Source organism: Arachis hypogaea, chromosome 4 (assembly GCF_003086295.3).
Source record: "Arachis hypogaea cultivar Tifrunner chromosome 4, arahy.Tifrunner.gnm2.J5K5, whole genome shotgun sequence".
Taxonomy (NCBI): domain Eukaryota; kingdom Viridiplantae; phylum Streptophyta; class Magnoliopsida; order Fabales; family Fabaceae; genus Arachis; species Arachis hypogaea.
Window position 1 is genome coordinate 121,451,881 of NC_092039.1, and position 12,260 is coordinate 121,464,140.

The 12,260-nt window shown below is 29.6% G+C and overlaps 2 protein-coding genes across 5 annotated transcripts; both read left to right on the forward strand.

Annotated features, from left to right (window-relative positions):
• Nucleotides 1-396: 396 nt before the first annotated feature.
• LOC112797694 (COP9 signalosome complex subunit 7) lies at nucleotides 397-5,531 on the forward strand. 4 transcript variants are annotated; one of them, XM_025840754.3, is made up of 9 exons: nucleotides 397-817; nucleotides 1,353-1,428; nucleotides 1,730-1,818; nucleotides 2,472-2,561; nucleotides 2,823-2,867; nucleotides 2,980-3,050; nucleotides 3,495-3,630; nucleotides 4,655-4,743; nucleotides 5,126-5,531. In XM_025840754.3, exons 1-9 carry the CDS (start codon nucleotides 653-655, stop codon nucleotides 5,145-5,147), a joined length of 783 nt encoding a protein of 260 aa, XP_025696539.1. In that variant the 5' UTR covers nucleotides 397-652; the 3' UTR covers nucleotides 5,148-5,531. The 4 variants fall into 4 exon arrangements, 3 of the variants coding, with proteins under 3 accessions (XP_025696539.1, XP_025696540.1, XP_025696541.1); XM_025840755.3 differs by having other exon boundaries at nucleotides 406-817; nucleotides 4,635-4,743; XR_011881494.1 differs by having other exon boundaries at nucleotides 414-817; nucleotides 4,557-4,743.
• A 1,326-nt stretch (nucleotides 5,532-6,857) lies between these two features.
• LOC112797696 (uncharacterized) lies at nucleotides 6,858-7,790 on the forward strand. The gene has a single exon (XM_025840759.3). The coding sequence runs from the start codon at nucleotides 7,000-7,002 to the stop codon at nucleotides 7,486-7,488; it is 489 nt and encodes a 162-aa protein (XP_025696544.1). The 5' UTR covers nucleotides 6,858-6,999; the 3' UTR covers nucleotides 7,489-7,790.
• Nucleotides 7,791-12,260: the final 4,470 nt, after the last annotated feature.

Below are 12,260 nucleotides of genomic sequence, written 5' to 3' on the forward strand. Positions count from 1 at the left end.
ATTTTGAATATAAAATATTTATTAAATAATAATACATGAATAATATAAAAAGATATAATAAATTGAATATATTATAAGTAATATTATAAATATGATAATAAAATAATAATATTATAGCACATTGTGCGGTTTGGATTAGATTTGATCGATTTTGAGTAGTAGATCAAAAATCCGATCCGATCTATACGGTTTGCAAAAAATAAAATCCAATCAAATATAAATTAATACGATTTTAATCCGTTTTCGATTTAAATTGAATTAGATGAATGATTTAATTTAGATTAGGTTAAATTTAAACACCCCTAATTAATAATGATCTCATTTTATATTGTCTCTTCTGTTTTATGCTATTATTTTTAGGTATTATACTCGCAATATATTTTAACATATGAAATTGAAATGATTAATAATATAGAATATTATACAATGCTGAAATAAAACACTTTCCTCCATTATTCTCTCCATTCACTCTCACAAACTCACTCACAAAGCTCAGAAGCTAAAACCATTCAATTTTCAAATCCTTTCTCAGCCCAAAATCTTCAAACCCTAAACCTAAAATCCTCCTTATTCCCCCCCCCCCCCCATCTATCTATTTTCCGATCACAACTCCCTTCCTCAATCCCCAAAACCCTAGAGTGGTTCGTTCGCAATGGACATCGAGCAAAAGCAATCGGAGCTGATCGACCAGTTCGTGAAGCAAGCCTCTTCTAATTCCCCTAACTCTCCGGCGATTGTTTCCGTCATCGTCGATGCCACCTCTCATCCTTCGCTCTTCGCCTTCTCCGAGATTCTCGCGCTCCCGAATGTCCTTCAGGTCCTTCTCTCTTTCTTACACACTTCCATTCTACATGTATATTTTGATTTTTTCCGGCTTTATTGCTTTTTGTTTCATATTAGTTACGTTTTATGGATTATTTTTAATTGTTCCCAAGGATGGTGGTTGATTGCAAAGGGAAGCTGAGAAGCGAAAGTTTATATTTTGGGTTGTTAGGTTTGCTGTTACATTTATTTGACTCTATTGTGTTTAGGGTGTTGTGAAAGAGTTCTAGAGTCATATGTTTTGCTTGAATTTAGTTGTCTTGAATGATTGTAGCATTGTCATGAACCCTTGAAGGAATAAGTAGGTTATGCAACTTATTTCATTCGGAAACCACCCCAATTTATCTTTGTTTTGCTATTTTCCCGTTAAATGTTAATTCCCATTCTTTTGAGTTATGTTAATCTCTTAATCGGATATGTAAGTGCAGATGACCGCACTGATCATGCCCCCTTCCCTTTAAATACAATAGCTCATTCTTCTATCATTTTTTTAACTCGTCGTTCTATTCTATGTTTTTTTTTTCTGGCAGCTTGAGGCCAGCGAGAATTCAGCATACCTTGACATGCTTCGCTTGTTTGCCCATGGAACGTGGAGTGACTACAAGAGTAAGCCCAAGGATTCACCTGTGTGATTGGCTGATTGCTTATAGATTCATAATCATATCCTGGTGATTTTGAAGTGCACTAGGTTCTGCATATTGTATCTTTCACATGATTTTCTATTTTGTGAACAATATCATGAGAAAAATATGAAAATCCACCTCTTTTCTCCTTTTGTGTGTGTGTGTGTGTGTGTATATATATATATATATATATATATATATATATATATATATGGTATTTTTATTCCCTAAAAGAACAAAGAATGCCGTAGAGTTGCTTATTAAGAAGGTTAAATGGTTTACAGGTAATGCTGATCGTCTTCCAAAGTTGACACCTGACCAGATCCTGAAGCTCAAGCAACTTACAGTTCTTACTCTGGCCGAGACATTCAAGGTTTTTCTCATTTAATCCAGTTATTGGTTACTCTTTTTTTTAATCATTTTTGCTTGAATTAGTGGTTCAGATAGATGATTGATCCATTATAGATTTTGACTTGGATATTGCCTATTTTCACATGGCTCTATTATTGGATCAAGTCTTGTTAGAGGTATCTGTGGTTTAGTTTGCTTTAACCGTTACATTTAAAAGGCCAGCTGGTCCAAACAATATCATTTTCGTTGTTTCAGATTGGATTGATTTAATAATTTTTTCCTTTCAAGATATAATTGATAGTAGTAATAATAACTCATTTAGTGGTAGTAACAGATTTTTTAATTGACTTGACACATAATCCGATATCATTACTCAATGTTATTATAAGTAAAAATACAATTTAATAACAAAAGGTTATATGTGTAGTTTTGATCAGTTTGAATTGAGTTGTATTGGTTTTGGGTCAATTTATTTTATATTGATACAAACAAATTGCTGATTAACTTAGTTGAGTTTATCATTTTAAATCCTGTTTCCTTTTTGTGAAACATGACCTGGTTAATCAAGATTCAAGCTTTCTTTGTTTGATTATTCTGCGAGTCATTGCACTTGGATTTTCACATTAAGCAATTACTTTTCATGACTAAATCTTTTTATGTATTTTATTTTTTTAGGTGCTGCCCTATGACCAACTGATGCAGGAGTTAGATGTGACAAATGTTCGTGAACTTGAAGATTTTCTAATAAATGAATGCATGTATGCGGTAGGCATCCTTTCCTTCAAGAGAATGTATTACCCCTCAAACATTAAAAATTAATGAAATATCCATCTAGACGATATCACACGAAATCTTCAGAGATCCAAGTAGATACCCTTAATGATATATCCCACTTGCACATAAGATCACTATTTTCTAGATATATAATGTATATTTTTATTTCTATGAAAATCAAATTAATAATTTGTGAGTTGGTAATAATACTTTGAGAACAAGTTATGTTTCTAAATTTTCTGCTGTCATCAGGGAATAGTCAGAGGAAAGCTTGATCAGTTACGACGATGTTTTGAGGTCTTAGCTCACCATCATTTGTTATTTTCTTAAAATTTGTCTTTTAAAGCCTTTTATCTTATTCTTTACGCACTCCATCAGGAAATTAGTTGATCTTTTTGTATGCTTTCAGGTTCAATTTGCAGCAGGGAGGGATTTGAGGCCTGGCCAACTGGGTAGTATGATACATACGCTCTCTAACTGGTAATTTGTCCTTTTCACTTGGGTTTGGGAGTTGAATTACCTGTGGTTATTTGTCTCATTAGTAAATCAATTATGTTTACCTGGAAAAAGAACATTTTAATTTCCTTATCCCATGGGAGCTCACAATTTCCATGCTTAACTACAGAAATTGAATTTTTGTCACTATGGTCCCTTCTTTAATCAACTTATGTTTCAGTCTATTTAGCATTAAATATTCAGTTGAGGTCAGTAACCTGGAGTTGCCTTGTTGTGTCTGTGTGTGTATATATATATATATATAGATTGGATTCTTAGATCTTTTCTTCATAATTCTGCTAGTTATATTTCTTTGCCTCTTTTATTTTCAACAGTCTAGCACTCTATATCTTATGCTCATTTTTAGAATGTGTTGTATGGAATCCCTTTCAAAATATAACAAAATTTATTCATGACTTCAAAACATAGGCTGTCTACATCAGAAAATCTGCTTGTATCAATCCAAGAGAAGATAAGATGGGCTGATAGTATGAGTGAAGTTGACAAGAAGCACAGGAAAGAGGTGGAAGAGAAGGTGGAAGAAGTGAAGAAGTCTCTTTTCAAGGTCGGTTGAATTTATTTTCATATGCTTGCATGTAACTTTTATCTTTTATAGAATTTCCTCTTTTGTGGCTTTACATGCCAAAATTGATGTGTCTACCCTTGCTTTATGCTCATTTGACCAAAGTAGGGATGGTTTTGTATAAGGGTGTTGTGCTGGTTATGGACAAGTTTTATTTTTACCTTTGTATAGCCGTGTATAATTGTGGTTCAAGCTGGGATTCTGATCTAGCACTATTTTCAAGATCCAATAAGTATGATGGAAACTGACAACTACGGGGAAATTTTGTGGCCTTTGAATATCTTCTTATGCAGTCTTCCCATTCATCCTGCCGTCATATGTCCTATCATTTCCTATGTCTAATATATTTGGTTTGGAGGTGTATTGAAGCCAATGAATTTGGTTACTTTCTTCTGTAATTGTAGGAGTGGAAGCCAAATCATATATGTTGGATTGGATTTAATACAATCTAGATTTTTTAAAAAATGTGGATGAGGCTCTAAATTGATATATTTTTTGGAGCCAAAACAGGATGGCCAAATTTTCAGGAAAAGAACCATATAAATGTGATGATTAATATAGTTTGATTGGCTTGATCAGTTCCAAACTTCTCTTAACGACTGTGTATACAGAGTCTGTTATATGGAACTGGGTTTTGGCTACAAAAAAGGATATCAGAGAAAACAATGTACAATTATGAAAGTATGAAGCAAAAATTATATTAGAAATATTAGATTGTAAAGGTAAATACTAAAGCTAAATTTCAAGGACAGTCAAGTTGCAAAAACAGCCCTTGATCCATAGTAACCATAGTTGCATTTCTTTAGCCATATAGAGCTGCTTTATGCAGCCTTCAACTTCAAGGTTTTCCCATATGAGGATTTGGAGTTTTATTGCATAAGATTGAACTATCAACATTATCTATGCAGTATGCACATATATAACTGCCCCATGTTTCTTTACTGTTGGGATATATTGGTCGACGAGTCTTACTTACTTCGTGGCAGAAGTTACACCCTGTAAGCAGGCCGACATCGACTTCCGAGGCCATGAGGAGATCTGCTCTGAATCTGGTGGAGTGATGGATTATGAAGAAGATCGAATCCGGCCAAAGAGGTAATACAAGACAATATTGTGTTTATCGAAGTCATTTTGTATAATTGTTTTATATAATTTGGTTGTGTTGAAACTCATGAAATCAACAGAAGCAATATCTTCATTCTCATTTGATATAAATATTTGGTGCATTGGATGTTCAAGTACTGTATTTATTTTAAGTGAGCTCTCCATTTTTCATTCTTAAGTCCTTAATTGAACGGTACAAGCATAATCCATCAACGGGGACCAACAATTAGATATAGTTATCATTGGATTGTAAAGGAAGCTAGATATAATTGTGTTATGAAGCATCTACTTCAAACTAGTTATTTTGTGTGCTTTAATTTATAGATAATTTTTTTAACTTTGTATCATGACCGATGGCTTGGAAATTTTGCAGGAGACGGCATCCAATATCATGAAGAGTGTAGCTAGATAAAGGGAGGTCATTTGACAAGTGTTTAAGTAGCTTGGCATCAATTCAGAAATATCAGCTTTTGAGGAAAACAAGTATATCTATTCAACTTGTCGATGACATAAAAAAGCCAAATAGGGACAGAAAAAATAGGGGGAAGTCGGTTAATTTAGTCAGGGTTGTATTTTGGGAACTCATATTCTTGAAAACCTTTGTTGATCTTAATTGAGTTGGCAAGAACAAGCTGAGATATGTTGGTGCGGCTTTTCCTTTTCTTTTTTCCCCCTCAACTAAATATTATACTGTTTTCTGCTGTGGTGAATATACATTTCAGAAGTTATATATATTCACATTGTGGCCTGATTTTCCGATGGCCTCAATGATGGTAAAAGGAGCTCGTGGTTCCCAATCTGAGAATCCTCCATCCTAAAGTATTTTAAGAATTATGAAAGAGAAAGTTAATGATCCTGCTCACCCAAAAAAAAAAAAAAAGGAACGAGTAGGGTTTGTTTCTTTTCTTCTTGCTTTACCAGTTAGTACTGAAGGCCTTTGTAAAGGAAAATTCGTAACTTTATATGAAGATTTAATCTAGTCAATAAATTTGCTTAATATTGAAAGGTCCAATGGAGTGTTTCTTCGGAATTTTATTTAAAATTGGTTTTCGGAAAATTAATGTTAAGATGTGTCTCCAACAGGAGTTTCTAGGTTTCAAAAATTTTGGCATCTGCGGTTTGAAAACCAAATTAATTATTGAACGGATAAAATTAGGAATTTAGAAGTTAAAAGATTAATTAGGTTGAATTTAATATAATAGAATAATATATTTGAAAATATTTTTATTTTATTATTTTAAACTGATTAAATTCTGAAACGAAATTGATTTAGTTGATTTATTAATTTGTCTTATTTTTCTGACGTTTTACTAATTTTTTAGCAATTAATTTTTATTTGTGGTGGCGACTCTCAATTAGTTCGACTAAATTCCCAATTTGATTCATGAGATTCATGAGATTACTTATTTTAGTCTTCAAAATTTAAAATTATTTATACTAATCCTCCAAATTTAAGTTCGGCGATAACTAGACAAATGAAGTGCTGAGATAACATCTTATCTACCACACTGATAATGAGTAAACGACGTCATTTATCTTTAGCGTCCAAACAAGTCAAAAATGTCATCCAAGTAGACAACTTTTTTAAACAAGTCAGAGGCTCTACTACTACCAGTGCTGTTTACTTGAATAACATTTTTAACTTGTTTGGGGTCAAAGATAAATGGCGTTGTTTACTCATCATCCAGTGTGGTAGAGAAGATATCATTTTAGTACTCTATTTGTTTAGTCATCGTCAGAAAAAACTGAAGAAATTTCAAGAATAAAAATAGGTAATCAGATGAATATCAGACACTAAAATAAAAATTTAGCCCAATTAGTTATCAAATTTGCTGATTCAATTCGGTTCTCAGAAATGAGAACTATAATGGTAACTATTTCCAGTTTTCCACCAGTTTCACATGGAGTTTTGGTTAATCTATTCGAGACTAAGTAATTTTATTTTATTTTATTTTTGTTGAACAAATAAAGATTAAATAAATAGTGACATAGTGTCCCGACTTAAGTTAGTTAAGTATATTTTCTTACCCAAAAAAGGTCGTTCCCGGCTTCCCGCCCTATAATAATAATAATAATAATAATAATAATAATAATAATAATAATAATAATAATAATAATAATAAAATAATAAAAGAAAATGATCCAACTTAAAATAAAAATTGAAAAGAAAGAAAAAATAAAAAAGAGAAAAAGAAAACAGAAATGGGATGAGATGAGAGGAGAAGGGGAATTTGAGAGAGGAGCAAGATGAGGGGAAGCGGCAGCAGCAAGAGCAATAGGAAGAAGAAGACGAAAGACAAGAGTGAGGAGGAATTGCAAGTTGAAGAGCTTTTACAAGCAGCACAGGACCAGCTCCTCCTCAACCTCTCCCTGAACTCTCACTTAGCTCGTCCTTCTTCTTCTCACAATCAAAACAATTTCGATCTCGATCTCGATCTAGAGCGTCGATTCCAGGCTCTCAAATCCAATTCTCCTGCTGTATCTGCACCTTCTCAGCGCCAACAACTTGGAGTTGGAGACGGAGACGAAGACGATCTCTCCGCCAGATTCGATGCTCTCAAGGCGAAATCAGCCTCAACATCAACAACTAATTTCGGATTCGATAGCAACAGCGCCGCCCTATACGAACAGGAAAGCGACGACGAAGACAAAGAGGAACAAGTTCGCAAACTGATCGAGTGGGCTATGGACGCCGCGCGTCTCGACGGCGCCACCAATCCTACAAACCCTAAGTAATTATATTTATTTAATTGTTTTTTCTTTTTAATTGGGATGATTATATTATGAATTTATGATTATCACACGGATGCATTAGATATTTTCTCGTGGTCCTGTTGGAAAGCAAAACAATGTGTATTATGTTAGCATTTCTTAATCATGCAGAACTGATAATAATTATGTCTTACTTTAATTTTTGTTTTAAGGATTAGGAACCAAATTGCAGTTGTGGAGAATGTTGGCTTGTACTTAAACTCTTAAAGATCCTCATATTGCTAAATGCTAATTAATAATATTGCCTGTGTGTGAATTCTCCATCCTATTAATGTACAGCATGTTAGACTTGTCTTATCTATGCTTCCTTGTTGTATAGCCTCACTTCAAAATTTAACTTGTTGAATGTTGTGTGTTACTTCAGAGTTGAGAGTTTTATTATATAATGTCTGCAAAAGAAATCATAACAATTAGGTATTGAAGATTTTAACTTCAGATAAATTAGTCTTTAAAAAAAAAAGTACTACTTTGGTCTTTTAAGATAACAAATGGTGGGTATATGATGTTCTTATATCAATTTATCAACTAAAACGTAATAGTGATACTTATATATACTGTTAATTATTTTGACATATCTATTTACGAAAAATAGTAATGTAAATAACAATTTTTGAAGTGAAATTTTACTTATTTTGATAGAATTTGTGAACTCAAAGATAATAAATACTTCAATGTTTAAAATTATATTGTTTTTCTTTTCATGTAATAGTAATAAAACATATAGCACTAAAATAACGAAATATAAGGACAATTCAGTTTTATTGTTTTTCGTCTCATGTGATAGTAATGAAATATATAGCACTAAAATAACGAAATATAAGGACAATTCAGTTTCATTTCGCATTATTTACACTGTTTGTTATCTTGGAGGACCTAATTGGTACTTTTTTTATCTTTTAAGGACAAATTAGTCCAAGATCAACATCTTCAAAGATTTAATTGTCATTATACTCAATCATAATTGTATACGAATTATTAAATATACATTTATGTCTAAATATATATTATTTTATATATTTTTAAGAGTTTAATTTTGATATATTGATAAAGTCGTGCAATTACAATAATTTTTTTGAATGACCATTCATATGGTCAATGTCAAAAGTAGTTATTTTTGCTAATATAAAATGCACGTATAATATGATTTTACACTTATAGTATATTAAAATTAAATTATATTTTTAATTAAAAATATTTTTTATATTAAATTCAATTACTAAAATTAGTCATTATATATTTATATATTTATGTAAAAAATACATGTGTTATTTAATTTATTTTTAATATGTATTTTATATTTTAAATATACTTTATATTAATGATTGATTTTAATAATTGATTTAATATATATTTAATATGATTAATTTTTAATATATATTTTATATATATATATATATATATATATATATATATATAGTTAATTTAGTGATGAATGTTTTGTACATATAAAATGATACTAAAAGTGACAAAAAATAGTTTTATAAGATAAGAATAATAAATAAATTTTTAAAGAATTGAAAAAGTAATAAAAATAATTATTTTTTTAAGAATTAACTACCAATTAATGGCTAAAAGATTTAAATGCTGATAAAAAAGTTTTTTAAAAAATATTATCGATGAAAAAAATTTTGATTAATAAATTTAACAAATGTGCTCATGACTTTGTCGAAGCTCATTTCTGATATACATAATGCTATAGTAGCTAACGAAAATACGAAATTGAATGATCTGACTATCTTTAAAAATAAATTATTGATCTGGGTACCAAAAATGAATTTTGCGTAAATTAATTAAAAATGTTATATTAGGAAGCTACCTTTAGAAGTAGCCAGATCGCCTAATTTCAGTGGTCATCTTAACATTGTGCAATTTATACTTTAAGAATGTGTCTTGGCAAATGGCACATTTGCCAAAATTTAAAATTATTTAAAAAAAAATTATTGATAATATTTTTTTAAAGATATTTTTTATTAGTGTATAAAATTTTCGAATATCAAATTAAGAGTTATTTTTTTTTTTCAATACTACAACACAATATGTAAAGTAACATAACAACACGTCTACGAACAAAGCCACCTCAAACAGCCTCGAAAATCAACTAGGAAGAACATGATAAAACATGCAGTTTGGTAATTTAAAAATTGAGTAATTATCCAAATCAGCTTTCAAATAATTTAAAAATAAATATTTTAATTGTCGAAAATAAATATTTTTTTATCGAGATAAATGTTCATTTTGAAGAAGAGTGAAAGAAAAAATTGGGTGTTCAACGAGATTGTCAGAAAAGAGGCGGTAGTCAACGAAAAAGAAAAAAATGGCAGTGGTGATGAATAAGGCAGTAGAACCGCAATCGAAGAAGTAGTTATGGAGAGGAGAAAAAAATGTGAGAAATGATGAAGAAGGAAAAGAGGAGGAAGAAGAAGAGGGTAGTATAGTAAATAAAGAACATGGTTAAGAAGATGAAAAAGAAAATTAGGGACACTTTTGTCCCCTCACACACTTAAATATCGTATATGTGGACATTTAATATCCATGTGTGTAAGTTAACGTGTCAAATTTAGCATTTTCTGTTAATTAGTCATGTCAGAAATTGGTTGGAGACTAACTTCAAAAAACTATAAGGATTGATATGTATATTAATTTTGTCAAGGAATGATTTAGATAATTACTCTTAAAAATTATAATCATATTGTTAAAAATATATTTTATTTTATAATTTATATATAATTATTATATTATATTATATTAATTGAATCTAAACCATTTAATTAGGCTGCATTTAGAAAGGATATTAAAATTGAGAGACTGAAACGGAGAGATAGAGATGAAGAGATACATACTAAATTAAGTCTTTGTATTATATTTAGTGTAAAATATATTAGATTGCATTATGTCTTAATATTATGTTTAGTTTAAGATAAATATAGAGATTGAGGAGTAAATTTGAAATTTGAAAATTAAATGAAAATATTTTTTAAAACAAATGTTTATTAAAATTTTAGTCTCCGTTCTAAAAAATTTCAATTTCCTGTGTCTTCATTTTCTGGAAGTACTGAAGGGACTAATCTTGTGTCCTAAGACTGAAATTTTAGTTTCAATTTCTAACTACTAAACACAATATTAAATCTCAGTTCCAGTCTCAAAAAACAAACGCTACTTTAAGAAATAGAAACATAATAAAATAAAAATTTTAGTAACAAGAAACTAAATTTTAAATATACTTCTCAATCTCCATATTTATCTTAAATTAAATCTAATATTAAGATATAACCCAGTTCAATATATTTTATACTAAACGCAAAGACTTAATTTAATTTTTGTCCCTCAATTTGAATTTTTTTCAATAATATCTTTAAAATCTATTATAAAAATTAAAAATATTATTTATACATTAAAATTAATTACTAAAATAAATTATTAATATATTTATATGTAAATATATATATAATTTAATTTATTTTTAATATATATTTTATATTACGACTAATTTAATTGATTAATTTTAATATACATACGTTTTTTTTTAAATCAAATAGATTGGACAATTTTCAATCTTAAGTATTATACTTATGTATTAAACACCTACGCAACATATTCACATATACAATATGAATATATATTATAGGTTCTTAAACAACAATACAACATCCAACTTTAATTAAAATTTGAACTCGAATACAACTTACAAACAATATATAGATATGTCATCTGCTGCAATAAAAAATGTTTTTTTTGGTCGGTAGATTGGACAACTCCCAATTCTAGGTACCTCGGTAGACTGGACAACTTTCAATCTTAAGTACATAATACATCCACACACTTCTTACATATATTATCATATTTTTTCTCAATTACTTTCTCTAGGATTTGTTGACCTTTGATGTGGGAAGATGGAGAGAGAGAGAAATGCCATTAGAGCCGAAGCTCATTGGCAATAAAAAACGTTTAGACAAAGCTTCAGGAATCGCTTGGCCCAACTCATAAGAGAAACTGTTGCAAGTCCAAAGCATTTCGCAGCCTAATTGAGAAGGCACGTTTTAAATGTTAAAACTGAATTCTTCACAGATCATGTATAATTTTAAAAGAACATTGTATAATTTATTTTTAATATATATTTAATATTGGTAATTAATTTTTTTACGTACAATCATCATGATTGATAGTTTTATTGCTTTGTTTGCTAAAATGTAGCACGTCTCATTTGAATTAACATTAAAGTACTATACTGTCGAGGGTCCAGACATCTGTAACGGTTGACCAAAGTCAAAATCAGCAAGCTAATATAAACCCCAAATGTTAATGCATTTCTAAAGAATACAGTGTCTTCTAGAGAATGGCCAATTATTAGAGGTAATAAATAAAATAGTAAGTTGTTTTTTTCTTTTTTCTTTTCTAAAAATGTAATATTCTTTATTATTTAGTAAAAAAATGTTTAAAAATAAGTATAGACAAACAAACAAAAAATAATAAACTTAATCAATGTTATAATTCACATTAAAAACGTTCTAACTTTTTAATAATGTCGTTGAATTTTATATTTTCGTAAATGAAATGATCGATGAAATTAGACTAATATATAGAAATAGCTATTCAAAAAGGAAGAAAAGTAATCAAGTTCATTCAGTTTTTTTATGTATATTTATTATTTAACTCTCAACCACCCATCAAGCTCCCTTCATATCGTTTCTTCAAACATTATGAAACCCTATAAACATTTACAGAAGGTAGATATTATT